The 21,577-nt window shown below is 41.0% G+C and overlaps 1 protein-coding gene across 1 annotated transcript in view; it reads right to left on the bottom strand.

Moving 5' to 3' along the window:
* The window catches only part of LOC140714240 (microsomal triglyceride transfer protein large subunit-like), a 99,230-nt gene that overhangs the window by 59,213 nt on the left and 18,440 nt on the right, over positions 1-21,577 (bottom strand). Inside the window, exons 5-7 of the mRNA XM_073025276.1 lie at positions 15,552-15,668; positions 5,163-5,302; positions 2,433-2,580 (exon numbers count right to left, since the gene is read on the bottom strand). Coding sequence (XP_072881377.1) covers positions 2,433-2,580; positions 5,163-5,302; positions 15,552-15,668 — 405 coding nt within the window. The remainder of the gene's footprint in view (positions 1-2,432; positions 2,581-5,162; positions 5,303-15,551; positions 15,669-21,577) is intronic.

A 21,577-nucleotide genomic window follows, 5' to 3' on the forward strand; every position in this document is an offset into this window, starting at 1 on the left:
CATGTCTGAAAGAGAGGGAGGAGAGGAGGGGAGGGCTCTAAGCCAGGCTAAAAAGCAGTGTCTTCCCCAGCAAGAAGCATGAGATCCAGAACATGCTGAAGGCTAGAGGAGTGGCCGACCAAGTAAAATGCAAGAGTTCCAGGTACAATCTCTGGAAACAAATCTCACATGCAAAGTGGCAATTCTGGAATAAACTTGAATCACTGAAGGATGCTTGACAGTTGTGACAGGGCTTGAATCAACATTTCCTCTTATAAAGTGAAACCAAGCAACATAGGTGACAATAGGGCTTTGATCCCAGATGAGCTCAATGCCTTTTATGCTTGTTTTGACTGTCAAAACATGGAGGCATCTTCACAAACTCTCACAGCCCCCAATGACCCTGTAATTTTAGTTTCTGAGGCTGAAGTGAGAGCATCCTTCTGCAGGGTGAAGCCATGGAAAAGCATCTGGCCAAGATGGAGTACCTGGTCTAGTACGAAAGACCTGATGATCGACTGGCTGGAGTGTTCGCCAATATCTTTAATTGTTTGCTTCAGCTGTCTGAGGTACCCTTCTTCTTCAAGCAGGTTTCAATTAAACAGGTGCTTAAGAAGAACATGGCAACCTGCCTCAGTGACTATCATCCAGCAGCACTTACATCCACTTTGATAAAGTGCTTTGAGAGGTTGATGATGAAACATATCGACTCCTTCCTAAGAAGAGACTTGGATCTGCTCCAATTTGCCTACAGACACAAAAGATCAACAGCAGATGTCAGTTCATTGGCTTTTCATTCAACTCTTGACCATCTAGACAGCAAAGATGCATACATGAAAATGCTCTTCATCGACTGCAGCTCGGCGCTCAATGCTATCATCCCCTCAAAGCTAATCAATAAGCTTCAAGACCTTCGCCTCAATAACTTTCATGGATTCTATTGTGTTTCTTGAATTTAGACCATAGACCATAAGACAAAGCAGCAGAAGTCGGCCATTCGGCCCATCGGGTCTGCTCCGCCATTTCATCATGAGCTGATCCAATCTCCCCTTTAGTCCCATTCCCCCCACCTTTCCACCATAACCTTTGATGCCCTGACTACTCAGATACCTATCAATCTCTGCCTTAAATACACCCAATGACCCGGCCTCCACTGCGGCCCGGGGCAGCAAATTCCACAGATTCTCCACTCTCTGGCTAAAAAATTTTTTCCGCATCTCCGTTCTGAATGGGCGCCCTGCAATCCTCAAGTCATGTCCTCTCGTACTAGACTCCCCCACCATGGGAAACAACTTTGCCACATCCACTCTGTGAATTTACTGTGAATGCCTACAAGATAATGAATCTCCGGGTTTGTGTATGGTAGTATATATATTGAAAATACATTGATTTTGAACTTTGAAGTTTGTGAGGGTTAATTGAAGCCTATAGACATTAGATGTTAGATATTGCGGCTGAGTGACCGGGTATTGTGCTTTATGCAAAACCGGAAGTGAAGCATCTGGTGGTATAGGATTCACTGACCATGACCATAGATGCGATTTCACTGAACATTTTGTGTCACTGCAACCAGATTATCAAGGTTCACACTTGCATTAGCTTTTAAGACATTTACTCACTGCATTTTGAGCATGGTCTTGGAATACTTCCTGGTCTGCAGTCTTTGTTTCTTTGCCACTAAGGCATACAATGTAGTGTCGGTAAAACTTTAAACCTTTTGATGATAATCCAGTACTTTCTAGGACAAAACCACTTCTTGAAAGACTGTTAGTATGCACTACATATTGTGTTCCCCTTTAAGAGATATGGGGTAATTTTATTCAATGTTGATGAGTTGCAAGATGAATCCCCACAGATGAATGTACCCTATATGCAGTGGGGTTATTGCTGGCTGCATGAAGTAGATAGGCATGGCACAGTTGGCATGTCATTTCCACTGTAATCAATGTGCACACCTCAGTTTGATCTCTGCAGCTATTAGTGGTTTTCCAAATTAGGCTTCAACCTGTTGCAATGATGCTGAGAAATCCTCTTTGACATCTGATATCGTCCAATTCAAGTAAGTCGCTCACCACCAGTTTTAATAATTTTACTGTTCCAATTCTCTCGCAGTTCTAGCAGATATTTAACAACTCCACCCCAAGCCCTCTATTTCTCCTTCCTCTTTTAAGATATTCCTTAAAATCTATAGCTTTGACCAAGCTTTTGGTTACTGTTGTAATATATCTCTATATGGTTCCGCACCAAATTTTAGCCAAAGGCATTCCCATAAAGCATGTTGGGATGTTTTAATACAGATAGAAACTGTTATTGAATATGATCCAGATACAAAAACATCTTATGTAACAGTGTAACACATATTGTGAGACTTAGCTGAGACAGACTTTTATACCAAACTGTGCAGCTAATCGGCTCACCAAATGCGTAGTGTTAATATAAAGTGTGATACTCACAAGGGTACACTTCTTGCAGTTTACCTTCTCCAGGTCACCAGTCATAGAAAAGGGTGTGAAAATCCCAAGATCATGCAGTGCTTCCTGGAGACCTTCCTTATCAACCGGTCTGGGCTTTAACTCTGAAGTCAAATAGTGAAGCTGCTGTCTGTTGTGAGAAATAATTGTTTCACTCAATCAAGTCATATAACTACAGACTATACCCACATCCCACACAAATTATTAAAACATCTTTATAAATACAGAGTAAGAAAAATATGAACAAGATACCATTACCATTAAACAAAAATATATTCAATAAATTTAGGAAATGCAAAATTAGCATTGCAGTCAGCCATGATGAAATGTACCCTGCAATTCTCAAAATTTGAACCCAACTAGCTTTCCAAGCAAAACTCACACTGGCCCAAGCTACATACATCTGTGTTGGATACAGGCCATCCCTGGGTTATGAAAGGGTTCCAGGTTTACAGTAGTCCAAAAGTAATTTTGATAATAAATCAGAAATACATAAAATCATGATATAGTATGCAGAAATCCACAGGTATTGAATGTACGGAGTTGATAAGGGCCAATTAACACAAACATTTATTTATCGCCTTCCCCTGCCTAGAAACAAATGTAACAGAATCAGGATGTCCCATGCTCAGGGGCTGGTTTCAATAGTCTTGATGCATCAGTGATCATTATAGTGCTTAACAGAGTACTTTTGCATAAGTATCGACACTCCGCGCACGATTTGAATGGAAGGGGAATGGAATAGAGTGTCACCACACACCCTGGCAGCCTTCAATGCACCTGAACCTTTGCAGGCACCTTCCAGAGAGTAAACACACAGAAAGCATCTGGCCCAGATGGTGTCCCCAGCCATTTTCTCAGATCAGCTGGCAGGGGTATTTGCAAATTTTAACCTTTCCCTATTTCAATCTGTGGTTCTCACCTGCTTAATAAGATCACGATCATCACTGTACCCAAGAAAAGTTAAGATAGCAAGTCTTAATCACTACTGCCCAATGACTCTGACATCCACCATCATGAAGTGCTTCAAGAGGTTGGTCATGCTGTAGATGAACTCCAGCCTCCCAGACAACTCGACTCATTGCAATTCGCCTATCGACGTAACAGGTCCATGGCAGATGCTGTCTGCCTGAACCTACACTCATCTCTGGAGAGACTAGACAGTAAAGACACCTAGGTTAAACTATTCTTTTCTGACTGCAGCTCCATTTTCAAATCTATAATTCCAAGCAAACTCATCTTAAAATCCTTGACCCATATCTCAAAAACTCCATTTGCAAATGGATCCTTGACTTCCTGACTAACAGAATACAATCAGCAAGGCTAGGCAGCAACATCTCCGTCACAATTCTCAACACCACTAATGCCACACAGGGCTGCATCCTCAGCCCCGCACACTCAGCACTGCATGGCCTGATTCAGCTCTTACTTCACCTACATTTTACACACCATAGTGGGCTGAATCTCAAAAAACAATGCTTCAAGGTACCAGAAAGAGATAGAGAGCTTAGTGGCACGGTGTCATGACAACAGCCACTCCCTCAGTACCAACAAAAGATCTCATTTTCCTCCCATCCTCACTCTCATCCCCATATTTAAGAAAGAATTTGACAAAATTAAATAACCATCCCCTTTGCTCATCTTTCTACATGCATCCGTGATTCTTTGTTTCAATATCTCTGTCTCTAATTGTTGGCTTTGAAAGTTTTTGTTACCTTTACAATTTTGAGCTGCACCCTATCACAGTCATTCCCTCTGTTCTTTCTAAATTCTCCCTCTCTGCAAATCTGATTGTTTTCTCACTTTACCAGGTCTGATGAAGGGTCTTCGACTCAAAATGTCAATTTGTTTCTTGCCTCTCTGATGCCACTTGACCTGATCGTTTCCAGCATTTTCTGTTTTTTTTTAAATTTCAGAATTCCCAGCATCTGCAGTTTTTTATTGCTCCACACTTTCCAACTATGTTTCTCTGGCAACAAATCACAGCACAAGTGTGACCAATATTTTACTCATAATTTGTCCTGGTGAATACTGCATTTGAACTTCATGTATAACATGTTAGGAATCAAACCTTTGGAAAATGGAATAACATAAATTGCTTCACTTCAACATTAATGCTCAAACCAATTTGAGTACTAGATACGTACTTGTTTTGTGATTTTCTATTAGGATTCTAAATTAAGCCAGAATATGAACAATGAACAATATATAATAAAAAATAAAATTAGGCAGCATCCACCCCTGATTATATAATGTATATCTGAGTAGATAATGTATTGTGCTAGAAAGTATATGTAGCTGTGTATGTGTATGCATATATTTGTATGTTAAGACCTAAAATTACTGCCTTTGAGTCTAAAAGGGATGGTTATCCATGTTTGTTAAATTCACAATTAGACCTAGGGAGATGTTAAAATAATATGCATTTCTTTGAGCTTACATTATATGCCTCATGTGTGAATATACACTTGACTTTGTGCTGTGGGTATATTGTATACTAAATGCATACTTCTGTCAATGCAATACAAATAGAAAGGAGCAGAAATGTTTTTATAGGTATTTTGTGGAAGTATTAAGATTTGCCAGGATCTAGATTTTTCTTAAACTTTGAACATTTTTATGTCTCTCGGAAGAATAAAACCCTCGACAACAAAAGAGTGGAATCATCTCTATTATATATCCATGTATAATAAAAGATAAAACTTGGCAAACCTTGAGCTGATCTTGGCTCCACTTGTTGTTCGAAGATTGAGCTTGAGCACATGACCCTCCTCAATGACAGCTGTTTTGATAACACCGTTTTCCACAGAATAAAGACCTTTACATGTAGGTTGCCACTGAACTCCAAGAACCTTGAATGAAAGGTCACATTTTAAATTAAACATCTGCTTAACTTAGGGCAATTATGAAGGATATTTAAATTTCTGAAACACGCATTATATTGCAATATCCACATGTTTTTTTGTGGCATAAAGACAGCTAACCAGGGAACCTGCTGGTGCAGTCAGCTAGATAAAGGGGCTTCACCTCTAGTAGCTGAGTTCAATTAGGGACAAGATCAATGTAATATTTACTCTCAGACCAATTAATTTTGCCTGTGGGCTTACAAGGATGGAACCTAACTCCACTCCTACTCTTTCTCAGGAAAGCTTCAAAACAGCTGTTGTGGGAAATTGGTAAGATTTAACAGGTACCGCAGACTTGCTGTATTTGGCTACAATTTAGGCCAAGCATGCAATATATATTATTCAGCATCTGGTTATCCTGCGCCAAATATGGGTATGTTCCATTGGTGTGCTGGCTTCCCTGAGAGAAGGGGACAATCTGTGGTTAACAAAGGAAGTCAAAGATAATGCTATTTTTTTTCATTAGGGCAAACAAAGGAGCAAGAGTTGGCCAGAAGCCAGATACAGCAGGGAAAGAAGGTAGACATCTGATTTTGAAAGAAAATTTGCATGCACTATCAAAACAAATATTACAGGACTCAAGTGGCTCAGTTAAGTGTGGAAATGAAGAGAACAAGGATGGTGAATTAGTAACAGCAAACAAACATATGGTAGATATATTAAATTATTTTTGTATCATTCTTCAGCAAGGCGGGTGCTGAAAATATTGCTGAGGTAACAGATGGGATGATTTCAAATCTATCAGAGAAACTCATAGGTGAACAAATTGATAAGATTCAATGGTCTGCACTTGAGTTTTAAAAGGAAGTGGCTGCAGAGATTGTGGACTCTTAAGGTGAAAGTTTTCGAAGCTTGGTGAATTCCAAGAAGAAACCAAATGATTGGAAAACAGCCAATGTTTAAAAAGTGAACACTAAAGGTGGAGAATATAAGCCAGTTAGTCTAACATTTATTGTTGGTGAGATGATGAAGTTAACAGTCAAAAGAGAAAATAACTAATTATTTAGTAAAGTTGAATATAATCAGACCCAGTCAACATGGTTTAATGAAAAGTAAATTGTGTTTGACAAATTTTCTCAAATTCTTTTGAAGATGTAGTTGGGAGAGTCAATGTAGTGGAACTTGTACCTGAAGTGTACTTAGGTTTCCAAAAGTCAATTGACAAGATGCCACATAAGAGGCTGGTGCATATATTAACATTCCAAAGTAATGGAGGATGTGTTAGCATGGATTGAAAAGTGACTGTCACATAGAAGGCAAAGCTTTGTAAAAAATGGGTCCATAAGACCAAAAGGGCTTAAGACCATTAGGCACCAGAGCAGAATTAGGCCATTCAGCCCATTTGAGTTTGCTCCACCATTCCATCATGGCTGATCCACTCATCCTCTCAACCCATTCTTCTGCCTTCTCCTCATAAATTTGACACCCTGTCTAATCAAGAATGACTTGGCCTCCATAACCATCTGTGGCAATGAATTCCACAGATTCCCCACCCTTTCCCTAAAGAAATTCCTCCTCATTTCTGTTCTGAATGGAAGTCCCACTATTCTGAGCCTGTGCTTTCCAGTTCTAGACTAACCCACTACAGGAAACATGCTCTCCACCTCCATTCTATCAAGTTGTTTAATATTCAACAGGTGTCAATATGAACCCTGCCCCCCCATTCTTCTAAACTCCAGTGAGTACAGACCCAGAGCCATCAAATGGTCCTCATATGTTAACTCTTTCACTCTCAGAATCATTTTTGTGAACCTCCTGTGGATTCTTGCCAATGCCAGCACATCTTTTCTTAGATAAGGGGCTCGAAACTGCTCGCAATACTCCTCCTGCAGCCTGCTAAAGCCTCAGCATTAAATCCTTCATAGTATATTCTAGTCCTCTCAAAATAAATGCTAACAATGCATTTGCCTTCCTTGGTACAGACTCAATGTGCAAGTTCACCTTTAGAAAATCCTATATGAGAGCCCTCCAAGTTTCTTTGCACCTCTGAGTTTTGAACTTTCTCCCCATTTACAAAATACCTATGCTGGAGGGATGCAACAAGTCGAGTGCCTCTGGGATCAGTTATTTTATTATTGGTGTATTATTGTCACATGTACTGAGATAGAGTGAAAAGGCTTGTTTTGCATGCCATCCCTACAAATCATTCATCAGTCAGTGCATTGAGGTAATAATACAAAGGAAAAGCGATAACAGGATGCAGGATAAAATGTTACAGTTACAAAGCACAGTGCAGAGAGAAAATAACATGCAAAGCCATAGCAAAGTAGACTGTGAAGTCAAGAGTTAAATCTTGTATTTTCTTCAGCCTGGTGCTATATGCTTTTAGGTGTTTATATCTTCTGCCCAATGTGAGAGGTAAGAAAAGGTCTGGGGTGAGTGAAGACTTTATGTTGGCTACTTTACTGAGGCAGCAAAAAATGTAGACAGAGACCACGTAGAAGAGGCTGGTGTTTGTAATATGCTGTGCTGTGTCCATTACTCTCTGGTCTTGGGCACAGCTATTGCCATAGCAAGCTGTGATGCACAGAAATAGGATGTTTTTATAGTGCATTCATTAAAATTATTGAGTGTTGACATGCCAAGTTTCTTTAGCCCTCTGAGGGTGTAGTCTTGACCAGTGATTGGACCAGGATAGGCTATTAGTGATGTTCACTTCCAGGAACTTGAAGCTCTCAACCCTCATGACCTCTGCACCATTGATCTAGACAGGAACATAAGCATCCCTTCCTCAAGTCAAAGATCAGCCCTTTTGTTTTGCTGACATTGAGGGAAAGGTTGTTGACATGATAACATTATGCCATTATGCCATCTTCCAATTCATTGTTATATGAGATTCAACCCACGACAGTGATGTAATCTGCAAACTTGTAGATGGAGTTAGAGCAGAATCTGGCTGTGCAGCTGTGAGTGTACAGGGAGTAGAGTAGGGGCTTGTGGAGCATCAGTGTTGAGGGCAATCGTGCTGGGTGTTGTTGCCTATCCTTGCTATTTGTTCAGGAAGTAAAGAATCAAGTTGCAAAGGGAAGTGCTGGGTCCCAGGTCCAGGTGATTTTATATTTATTCATTTATTGGATGTGGGCGTCCAGCATTTATTGCCCATCTCTAGTTGCCCTTGAGAAGGTGGTGATGAGCTGCCTTCATGAACCGCTGCAGTCCCTGAGGTGTAGGTACCCCCACAGTGTTGTTAGGGAGGGAATTCCATGATTTTGACCCAGCAACAGTGAAGGAATGGTGATACGTTTCCAAGTCAGGATGGTAAGCAACTTGGAGGGGGATTTCCAAGTGGTGGTGTTCCCAGGTTTATGCTGTTCTTGTCCTTCCAGATGGTAGTGGTCGTGGGTCTGGAAGGTGCTGGCCTAGGAACTTTGGTATGTTGTTGCAGTGCATCTTGTAGTTAGTACACACTGCTGCAACTGTTCATCAATGGTGGAGGGATTGGATGCTTGTGGAAGGGGGACCAATGCCTTGTACCGAATGGTGTCAAGCATCTTGAGTGTTGATGGAGTTGCATTCATCCGGGTGCGTGGGGAGTATTCCATTACACTCCTGTCCTGAGCCTTGTAGACGTTGGACAGGCTTTGAGGAGTCAGAAGGTGAGTTACATGCCGCAGGGTTCCTAATCTTTGACTTGCTCTGGTAGCCACGGTGTTTTTGTGGCTAGAGCAGTTCAGTTTCCTGTCAATGGTAACCCCCAGGATGTTGATAGTTGGCGATTCAGTGATGGTGATGCCACCGAATGTCAAGGGGTGATAATTAGAGCCTTTCTTGTTGGAGACGGTCATTGCCTGGCACTTGCGTGGCTCGAATGTTACTTGCCACTTGTCAGCCCAAGCCTGGATATTGTCCAGGCCCTGCTTCACTATCTGAGGAATCACGAATGGTGCAAAACATTGTGTAGTCATCTGCGAACATCCCCACTTCTGATCTAATGACCTTTAGAGATGAGTTTACCTGGAATTATAGCACTGAAGACAGAATGCTAGTCAATAAAGAGTAGTCTTAATGTAGGACCAGGACGATAGCATTTGCCATGTACCTGTTCTGATGATAGATGAACAGCAATGAGTCAAAGTTACCCAGGAGGCTAGATGGATGTGTGTCATGACCAGCCTCTCAAAGCACTTCATGCTGGTGGATGTCACAGCCACCAGGTGGGAGTCATTAAGGCATGTTAACTTATTTTCTTGTGTGCAGTTTTCTTAAAGCTGACGTGAAGCTCAGATTGAAATAGCCAGAGGCTGAAAATGTTTGTAAATGTCCCCACCGGCTGACCAGCGCAGGAACTAAAGACGCAGCCCGGCCAAATGCTTTCCAAGAGTTCACTCCTGAACCTGACATCTGCAACAGTGACTGTTAGTACAATTGCATTGAATGCTGTTGGGTGGATGGTGACACTCCAGTCCCCTTCTGGCCAAAATGTGCACAGAATGAGTTAAGCTCAAAATGAAGGGATGTGCTGTTGTCAGCAATACTGCCCAACTTCATTTTGTAGCCTGTTATGGTACGTAAGCCCTGCAACAAATATTCAGTCTAGGGCTGAATTTTGGACTAGTATTGTCTTTTAGCACCCCTGACAGTTTTATGAAGGTCAAGTCTTTAATTCTTGTGTAGGTCAGGGTTACCGAATTTGAACATCATGGTCATGGTATTCAATAGAAAGTAGGTCTCTCAGTTCATCCATGAAAACACCTAAATTGAACTCTTTGATACACAGACCTCTACATACTTGCTGATGAAGTTTGTGACAGAGGTAACATACTCATGTGGGTTGGCTGCTGAGAAACTGGAAAGGCTCTTGGCTGTTTTTTTTTTGTTGACACATTGAATGGGTTCACATCATGAAGAATTTCTATCAACAGGACTATAACACTATCAACAGGAATATAATAGTGTGCTAACTAAAGCTATATAAAATTTGCCGATTGTAATCAGTCTATAAATGATGAGAGGAAATCATGTCAGGAAACTGGAATGTCATTTTCTTCTATCACTCGTTTTAATGTCTTATTGCCTTGCAAATAGTTTAAAGTGGATTATATCAGTTAAAATAACTTCTAGATACTATTGTCCTTATTTTAATATACAGTTATGCAAACTACTTTGTTGCCTTTAGTGCATTGTGATCAATGTATAAATGCTAGAAAATTAACTCAGGATGATAGGGAAGTAGTTCTGCACAATATGAAAGTACAGAGATTAAACACGAGAGGTTCTGGAGATGCTGGAAATCCAAAACAACTCACACAAAGTGCCGGTAGAACTCAGCAGGTCAGGCATCATCCATGGAAATGAATAAACAGTTGGAGTTTCAAACCGAGGCCCTTCTTCAGGACTGGAAAGGAAGGGGGAAGATGCCAGAATAAAAAGGTGGGGGGAGAGGAAGGAGGATGGCTAGAAGGTGATAGGTGAAGCCAGATGGGTTGGAAAGATAAAGAGTTGGAGAGGAAGGAATCTGATAGGAGAGGAGAGGAGACCATAGGAGAAAGGGAAGGAGGAGGGGGAGGTGAAAGGTAGGTGGGAAGAGGTAAGAGGCCAGAGTAGGGAATTATAAGTGGGAGATATTAAGTAGGAGTGATAAATACAGACATCTGGATGCCTGTGAAATTTAGCTACCCATGAACGTTCTTCTCTAGAGAATGAGAAGGAAATGAAGTATTTTTCTGAAAGTTCAAGTAAGAGTTTCAGTATTAGAATGCTGCTGTATCAGAGACAATCAGACCTCGGCTCTCAAACCGCAAGTCTCTTTGACATACAGCTTTTGGTTCTTCCTGACCTCTGATTGAATATGAAGCTTTATATTATAGTAATTATACTGTTTCTCATTAAATTTTGCCAGCACCAGCACAGACATAAAAACTGTTAAGGTGCAGAGAAATTTCACCAGAGTGTATATATAAGCAAGAGAAAACTCTTTTGTTTGATCAGTCGGCAGCTGTTTAACACAGTGATACAAAAATTGATTGTGGTATTTAAATGGAACAGAGCAAATATCACATGACCAACAACAATATTTGATGGAAAAAAATTAAAGGATTTGGCTACGTCTATAGTTACAAATATAATGTGATTGTTTGTATTTGTTTGGTGGGGTGGTGTGTAGTGCAAAAATTAGTCATGCAACACATTTGGCTAATGGCAAATGTGAATGAGGCTCCTGAATCATATGATTGCAAGTGCTACTGTTGTATATGTAACTACAGTACATGTTGCTGACAACATTAATAGCCTAATAGCATAATTATCAATCGCTCTTCTGTAACATAGAACATGTTGAGAAGTTTGTTATTTGGCCTAATTTTATGAAGTATTTCAATATCCTGCTGGGAGTAAGAAGTTAACTCATTGTACAAAGTTCTTATCTCATGAGACTATCATACATTTTAAGAAGGGAATCGAACTTCACATTTCTTGGTTGATGGGAGCAATTAATTCTAAACAGCACAGCCTTACAGATCTGTGAAATAGAAACTACACCCCCAGGCTGGAGCAATACAAGATGATGGGATGGTAGAGGGGAGGAATAAGGAAAGGTTTGACTACATTAATCATATTACCTGCCTTGCCTTCTAATAATCTCAGTGTTTTGGGTCACCATTCAGAGGCAGAGTTTCTGCTTCATTCTGATTCAGGTAGGAAGAGGAGTTACTTGATTCCTTGTGGCCACTATTACAACTGTTCTGCACTATCTGGTGTCTCATCAAACCCTCCTCTAACAAAGTTGCTGTAACAGACAATTTGACATTTGGGGTGGATGTACCCCAATTAGTGGCCATTTTATTAGGCTCATTTGTACACCTGCTCACTAATGATCTGATCAGCCAATCACGTGGCAGCAACTCAACGCATAGAAGCATGCAGACATGGTCACAAGATTCCGTTACTGTTCACACCTTACACCTGAATGGGGGAAGAAATGTAATCTAAGTGACTTTGACCAGAGAATGGTGCGAAAATCAAAAAACACCCAGGAGCACCAGTTCCCTGAGCAAAAATGCCTTGTTAACGAGAGAGGTCAGAGGAGAATGGCCAGACTGGTTCAAGCTGACCGAAAGGTAACAGTAACTCAAATAACTACGCCTAACAACAGTGGTGTTCAGAAGAGCACCTCTGAACATAGAACATTTCCAACCTTGAAGTGGACGGGTTACAGCAGCAAAAGGCCACAAACATATATTCAGAGGCCACTTTTTTAAGATACAGTGGCACCTAATAAGATGGCCACTGTGTGTATACTACAGTACTGTGCAAACGTCTCAGGCACATGTATATCGCGAGGGCGCCTAAGACTTTTGAACAGTACTGTATTTGCCAACGTGGAGCGGAGAGTGAGTTTGTAAATCTGGCGGGAGCAAAGGGTGTTGGAGATGGTGAGGATGGAGCGCCACAGGAAGGTGTGGGATACGTGGCAGAGAAGGAGTGCCAGGGGTGGGGTTGCACAGGTGCAGACACAGCTGTCATGAAATTCGAGTTTTCCCATCTTTAGCTCCTCATGCTCTGGTAAGCATTTCCATCAAATTAAAATCAAAGCTCAAAGAATATATCTGCAATATAAACCTCTTTAGTGTAGGTATAAATAAAGCAGTTAAGGGTGATTACGGGTAGAAGAAGTAAAAGGAATGGAGCGAAGCCGAAGTGTGTCTCACACCATGAGCTTCTCCTTGAGAGTCCTGAAATTCAATTTTTATGGCAGCAATAAGTGCAATACATAAAATTACTATAGTGCTAGGCAATAGTCTTAGGCACCCCAGCTATATACATGTGCTTCAGACTTTTGCACAGTACTGTACCTTTGACCTTGAACATGGTCTCCTCAGCACCTACATATGCACTTCCTTAAGGGTTTAGCAGAAAGTGACCATCAGAAGGGACCTCTCCAGCTGCTTCTCCCTAAATCCTACTGTGGCTAGCTGCTATTGAACTTCTGTCTGAATCACAGCTCCATGTGAAAAACATTTGACAAATTGTGGATAGTTATTCAACTACCCTAAATATTTTATACTGCATTATTATAATAGCAATTGATTTTAATTTTACTTTCCATCACCGAAACCGAATAATTAACAGCAAACTGCAACCTGCATGAAAGACCTTGTTATCCCAAGGTTAGATGATACTGGCAAGTTATTTGCTGCATTTTTGAGAATACGATTGTCAAAATGTTTTTCCTTATGCAGTACTCCATCTGCTGTTTACAACAGAAACTATTATTTCTTTTATATAAAGCAGGTTGCAACTGTCGGGGTGTTAACAGCGAGCCGGACATATTCTGGAAGTTTTATTTCTGATGGTCCTTTCCATGCTCAGAGAATTTTTAACTATTTCTTTAAGACACAAGAAAATTGATCCAACCACAGATGACAGGAGAAAATCAAAGGTCGTATTAAATCTCGGGGAAACACACAAAAGCAGTAAACTTGCGAATCAAGAGTGCTTGAGAATTCAACAAAAATTTACTTCAAGTAAGATGGCCGTGCGTACGAATGCAGCGTCCTCTCGGGGGCCAACCAAAGATGTGTTTTTCTTCCTAAAATTTGTTTTTTTAATGATCCAAAGACAACCCAAGAACACCGGGTACTGCAGGGCAGCTCCATCAGTAAGCTGCTCATTGACTGGAGTAGTTGGACTGATGTGAGCGGCAGAGCCGGTCAAAGTGTCCAGGGGGCCGGCCAAGGGGTTGAAGGAGCTGGTCAGGATGCCAGAGGAGCTGGTCGGGATGTCGGAGGAGCTGGTCGGGGTGTCGGAGGAGCTGGTCGGGGTGTCGGAGGAGCTGGTCGGGGTGTCGGAGGAGCTGGTCGGGATGTCGGAGGAGCTGGTCGGGGTGTCGGAGGAGCTGGTCGGGGTGTCGGAGGAGCTGGTCAGGGTGTCGGAGGAGCTGGTCGGGATGTTGGAGGAGCTGATCTGGCAGCAGATTGTGTTGCTCCTCTCTACTTGGAAGCACCGGAGTTGGTGCAGTATAACCGTGCGAGATTGTTTCAGACATTTCACTTATGTTCGCAAGAATCTGTTGGACAGTGATAATATAAGTTACTGCAGGCCTGTTACCCTTGTCTAGTGGAGGGGCAGTTGACATGGGAGCTGCGTAGCCTTAGTTGTAGCAAGTACTAGGCCACAAGCCTCAGGGCTTGCCTGCTATTACAGACCAGGTGAGGGATGTGTAATTGCCACAGTTGGCCTCTCCAGTTGGTGCTGCCCTCTTGTGTTCAAGTGGTGGAATGACAGGCTGGATTGTGTAAGGATTGTCGATCAGGGTCTTGGACTATATATGTTTTTTTTCAAGTGAACACTTTTTTTTGCTTGATATTTTGAATTATATTGCTTGTTATTTTTGAATGTTTGCTTGCTATTTTGAATTCTTTTTTACACCTTGGCCCCAGAGGAATGCTGTCTCATTCAGTTGTATCTATGTATGGTTTGAATGATAGTGAAACCTGATTTGATTTGATTTTGAAAAAAGTGAGAAAGAAATTTATAAAGAAAAGAAAAATGAAATATGAGAGCAAACTAGGAAGAAACACAAAAACTGTTAAATAGGAAGGAAGATAAGTAAAGGCAAATGTAGATCCATTACAGAAAGATTTTTGTATTTGGGAAAGCATGGTCTCACCAGGGACAGCCGACATGACTTTGTGTGGGAAGGAGGTCCTGTTTCACAAACCTAAGTAGTCTGAGGTGACAAAGGTAACTGATGAGTGTAGGGTAGTGGACATTGTTTACATGGACTTCAATGAAACATTTTACAAGGTCACCTACAGTAGGCTGGTCCAGAAGGTTAAGTCACATTGTAAATTTACATTAGTAAATTGGATCTAAAATTGGCCTGGTCATAGAAAACAGACAGTAGGTGGTAGAGGGGCATCTTTTTCTGACTGGAGATCTGTAACCAATAGATCAGTGCTGGGACTTCAGCATTTTTGTAATAATGTTAATGAATTGGATAAAAATATAGGTAGCCAGATTAGTAAATTTGGACATGATGTGGCTAATTGTTCTCATCCAAATGAGGATATACCCATTAACTCTGCTTCCTCCTCCCTAATTAACTTTCGACCAGGTTAGTTTTAATCTTTGCCCTTGTAACTGGGACTATGACTAGGCAAAATGAAATTCAAAACAGTATTATTAAAAGCAAAACAACAGAATGAATATTGCGTGATTCAGTATTACACTAACCAATAAAGCAAATGTAACATACCTGGTTGGATGGAATAAAGCCAAATTCTGATCTCTCACAACTAAGGAGGTCTTTGATCTTGGTCACCTGGTTATTCTCCGTTTCATACGTGACTTTGCAGCTTCCAGACACATCAACCTGAGTAGGAGAATAAATTCCACTTTATAACATTATCACTTAATCTCCTTCCACCACCCTCTGGTGCAGTGTATTCACCACCCCCGCCGTCAGATTTATGACTGGACAAAGAACAAGAACACTTCCCCACTATTTACCCTAAAGCTTAACTTGCAGGTAGAGTTAGTGGTGAGGAAGACATGTGCATTCATTTCAAGAGTTCTAGAATACAAGAGCAGGGATGTGATGCTGAGGCTTTATAAGGCACTGGTGAGGCCTCGCCTTGAGCATTGTGAATAGTTCTGGGCTTCTCATTGAAAAGAAATGTGCCGGCATTGGAAAGGGTTCAGAAGAGATTCACAAGGATGATTCCAGGAATGGGGAACATTTGATAGCTCTGGGCCTGTACTTGCTGGAATTTAGAACAACGGTGGGGGTGGGGGAATCACATTGAAACCTTTTAAATACTGAAAGGCCTAGAGAGAGTAAATGTGGAAAGGATGCTCCCCATGAGAGCACAGCCTCAGGATAGAGTGGCGGAGATGCAGAGCTAGAGAATGGTAAATTTGTGGAATTTGTTACCACAGGCAGCTGTGGAGGCCAGGTTGTTGGGTGTACTTAAGGCACAGCTTGATAGGTTCTTAGTAGGATATTGTGGTGAACTACATATACCTGTCTGGACACGCCCCCCCTGCTGACTGCTCCTGTGGCTCCTCCCACAGACCCCTGTATAAAGGCGATTGGAGGCACTGCTCCTCCCTCAGTCTCCAGGATGTTGTGTGATGGTCTCTTGCTGCTGACTGCTCTCTTCCAGCTAATAAAAGCCTACCTTGACTCATGTCTCCGAGAGTTATTGATGGTGCATCAGACATGGCATCAAAGATTATGGAGAGAAGGCCGATGAGTGGGGCTGAAGAGGGGAGGAAGGGATCAGCCATGATTGAATGGTAGAGCAGACTTGATGAGCCAAAATGGCATAATTCTGCTCCTATGTCTTGTAGTCTTATTTATTTCCTCTCTTCTTGCACTACTTTTTTAAATGTAATATTTTTATATTTACTTACTGCAATTTATAGTTTTTTAAAAAATTATTATGTATTGCAATGTACTGCTGCCACAAAACAACAAATTTCATGACATATGCCAGTGGTATTATACCCAATTCTGATTTTATTAAAATAGTTTGCATCATTCTGCCCCTAGTTCTTTTTGTATCTTCTGGTTACCAGTTCTCCAACATGGAAAGGTTTCTCATTATTCACTGTCAAAAAGTTTAAGACTTTGAACACCACTATTAAATGACTACTCAAGCTTCTACACTGTGAGGGGAAATAGTTCATTTTCTCCTCATTCTCTGGTCTGGTGTTACTCTTTATCTTTAGAATTTTGTTTCCCTTAAGACCTGCACTAGAAACCAAAATAGATAGATAGATAGATAGATAGATACTTTAATCATCCCCATGGGGAAATTCAATATTTTTCCCAATGTCCCATACACTTGCAGCAAAACTAATTACATACAATACTTAACTCAGTAAAAATATGATATGCATCTAAATCACTCTCTCAAAAAGCATTAATAATAGCTTTTAAAAAGTTCTTAAGTAGTTTACTTAAATACATTAAATACAATCAACCCCGGCACTTTAACATATCTTACTCCTGGCGGTTGAATTGTAAAGCCTAATGGCATTGGGGAGTATTGACCTCTTCATCCTGTCTGAGGAGCATTGCATCGATAGCAACCTGTCGCTGAAACTGCTTCTCTGTCTCTGGATGGTGCTATGTAGAGGATGTTCGCTGAAACTGCTTCTCTGTCTCTGGATCGTGCTATGTAGAGGATGTTCAGGGTTTTCCATGATTGACCGTAGCCTACTCAGCGCCCTTCGCTCAGCTACCGATGTTATACTCTCCAGTACTTTGCCCACGACAGAGCCCGCCTTCCTTACCAGCTTATTAAGACGTGAGGCGTCCCTCTTCTTAATGCTTCCTCCCCAACACGCCACCACAAAGAAGAGGGCGCTCTCCACAACTGACCTATAGAACATCTTCAGCATCTCACTACAGACATTGAATGACGCCAACCTTCTAAGGAAGTACAGTTGACTCTGTGCCTTCCTGCACAAGGCATCTGTGTTGGCAGTCCAGTCTAGCTTCTCGTCTAACTGTACTCCCAGATACTTGTAGGTCTTAACCTGCTCCACACATTCTCCATTAATGATCACTGGCTCCATATGAGGCCTAGATCTCCTAAAGTCCACCACCATCTCCTTGGTCTTGGTGATATTGAGATGCAGGTAGTTTGAGTTGCACCATATCACAAAGTCCTGTATCAGTTTCCTATACTCCTCCTCCTGTCCATTCCTGACACACCCCACTATGGCCGTGTTATATACTCCGAGTTATAGTCCATATATCAAAGAAGGAATTCAGAAAAAGATGATATCTATACGAATCAAGTAGCTAGGAAGTGAGCATTTCTCATGCAGGGAAATATATAACAAGATGAGGGGAAAATATACAGGGTAATGTTAATAGGGGTCAGATAAATGGACAGAATATTCCTGTGGAACAAAAACATTGGCATTAACCCAGTGGATCGAGATGGCTCATTAATGTGCTGCAAATAGTTTACTATGTTTACACACTTGGCAACATTTTTTAAGGATTGAACATAAGTAACATATTTCTGTACTTCACCTTTTATTAAGAAAAAGCCAAGGATTACTGTTTTCTTTTTTCACATCCAGTATTATTATATAATTATACTCCTCCTCACAATTTGCTTTATACCCTTCCACTATTTTAAACACATATACTCCCAAAGTTCTGTGTTCCTCCTATAGCAATGACTTATCTACCAATTACATTGTAGATGTATTAAATTATATCTTTTAAAACTTCATGTTCTTTAATTTTCCATCACTCCAGAGCTGTAATGTAATTTGCTGAGAATTTCCAACTTTTTCAGTTTTCACTTTGTGTTTCTGACATCTGCATGTTGATATTTTACCAAGATGTCTGAAACACAAATTGCATAAACATTCCTGACTTTATTCTCAGCACTTTCACTTTTTCTGTTGTTCCAATTACCACAGCTTAAATATGAGGGACATTTGAGAAGTGTATGGGTGAGATCCTGCCTTCAAAATATTATGTATACCTTTGACGACTTTAGATTGTAACCACTGTTGCAATTCTCTTTCAGAATACAATCGCTATTAATGGAACGGGGCTGAATCAGAACCATTGCAAGTGCCACTGTGAATCTCCTAATGATCCACGACTTGTGGGATGACCCACAGCTCTTTCATCAATTTGGCTTTCAAAGTTTAAAGTTGAAATGTCAAAGTACAATTATTATCCAAGTATGTATAGTATACAACCCTGAGAGTCATCTCCTTACAGGCAGCCGCAAAACTAAGAAATCCAATAGAACCCAATAAAAAAAGACGACGTACACAATGTGCAGGGGAAAACATACAAACTGAGCAAACAACAAAAGCAAGGAAACAACCGAAGATCACAACAGTGTGTCCACAACCGCAAAGCCAGACATCATGGCAGCCAGCCGTCTACTATCTAGCATATTTCTAGGTATCTTGTCTATGCCATAATTTGTATTAGAAACATGGATAGGAAGAAACCATTGGACCCTTTGAGCCTGTTCTAGCATTTAGTTAGATCTTGGCCATTCTGCACTATCCTAAAGATTATGAAACTATTTGTGATAGGAAACTGTGGGTGCATTGATTTATCCGTGCAAAAATGTGGTTCCTAATTTGTTCTTCTACTCTCTTCCTCCACCTCCACTTCCTCATTTCTGCACAGCTCAGTTCCTCACCTGAAGTTCAGAGGGTCAGGCTATCCCTTCATGACAGCCTGGTCATATAGCATTTAGCATTTCCCCACGGATCATGAGGTACATTCAGCCAAACAAAGCAAGATCATTCAGAGAAGCCCATGTAACAAAACTCTTACTGAGAACCTCAAAGACCTGTTCTATCGTTTTTTAATGTGACAGCCTTGCTAACACTGTCTGTGAGCAGATTTGAGTATTGAATTATGACCGTATGCCAGCAAGAAGCCAGTATCATATGGAACTGCTGCTTGGTGGAATACAGAATAAACTTCTGCCAGATTTCTGGCCACTGACCTTCACAACGTGTATCTCAGGTCATACAAATGATGAATATTGAGGGTACTAAATTCTTTCCAGCCTGTGTCTAACACTAGCTAACCAATGCTCGGGTGCTCAGAGGCAATTTGTAACATGATAAATTCTGTAATCAATAAAAAAGCTCCTGCTCATGTTCTACTCACCCCAGGAAAGAATTAGCTTCCATTGAATGAGGAACCACGGCGACTGCAACCATAGGTACCAAGTTAGGAGGATGTTCATGCATAAAAGTTACTTTGGATGCCATTGGGAGTTAAGTGAAAATAAAAAGTACAACTGATGGAAAACTGAAATTTAAAAAGAAATTCGGGAAATGTTCTAAACACCCAGGTCAGGCAGCATTTGTGGAAACACAAGTACGAGGGGTGATTGATAAGTTCATGGCCTAAGGTAGAAGGAGTCAATTTTAGAAGACCTAGCACACTCATTTTTCAACATAGTCCCCTCCTACATTTACACACTTAGTCCAGCGGTTGTGGAGCATACGGATCTTGGACCTCCAGAAAGTGTCCACAGCAGGGGTGATTGATAAGTTTGTGGCTTAAGGTAGAAGGAGATGAGTTACACAGCTCTCGTTACGTGCACATGCAGTTCAACTCTTTGAGTGATTATGCAGAAACTTTGAAGTTAATATCTCCTTCTACCTTAGGCCACAAACTTAGCAATCACCCCTGATGAGTTATTAACTTCAAACTTTCGGCATAATCACTCAAAGAGTTGACCTGCATGTGCATGTAACGAGAGCTGTATAACTCATCTCCTTCTACCTTAGGCCATGAACTTATCAATCACCTATCTGTGGACACTTGCTGGAGGGCCAAGATCCATATGCTCCACGACCGCTGGACTGTGTGTGTAAATGTAAGAGGGGACTATACTGAAAAATAAATGTGCTAGGTTTTCTAAAATTGACTCCTTCTACCTTAGCCAACAAACTTATCAATCACCCCTCATATAATCAATACTTCAGACTGAAGACCCTTCATCAGAATTGATGAAGAGATTTTGATCAGGAACACAAATTCTTCTCCATTCACAGCTGCTACCTGCCTTGTGCTTGCTTCTAACAATATCTGTGCTTATTACCGGAACTTATGTTCTCATCCTGCTTTGAGATTTTAATTATAGCTGCAGAAGTGTCTGACTTTATTGAGATTCTCATCATTTCACACTTGGCCCCTCAGTAGAATTCATCCCTAGACACCCTGCATTGATGCCTGGCTGCCACCTCCTCTATTAGTGCAGTTTGTATGGAAGCAACTTATTTATGCAGAAGCCTTGAGAACAAAAGAAAAGTTTCTCAGTAACTGCTACACCATTCCCTATGACTTTTCAAACATCAATGGAAAGCGCTAAACATGAACGAATTGTAACAAATCTGTGCTTGTGTTCTAATCATCATGTTAGTCATCAGATCACATGCATGTCATAGACACATTTTAGAACTCTTGGTACACATGCCCCAAAATCAGTTAGTGCAGACAAACCTTTCAGGATGCTACGACAAAGTGAGAAGGGTTTTGAAAGAAATACTGTATATAGAAATCTTGGGTCCTGCTACCAAGCCCAATTAGCTAAGAACAAAAGATTAGCTAATAAATAAACCATAATATAAATGCACAAAGTAAAGCTATTCATAGAATGGGGTTATGTTAGGATATTAAATTGTATTTTAAATGTATGTCTTTTTTTGCTGGAATGTCCTTTGGGCGGAGCTGAAGATGGTGCCAGAGGGTGACCTCTCCCAGCT

Source organism: Hemitrygon akajei, chromosome 21 (assembly GCF_048418815.1).
Source record: "Hemitrygon akajei chromosome 21, sHemAka1.3, whole genome shotgun sequence".
Taxonomy (NCBI): domain Eukaryota; kingdom Metazoa; phylum Chordata; class Chondrichthyes; order Myliobatiformes; family Dasyatidae; genus Hemitrygon; species Hemitrygon akajei.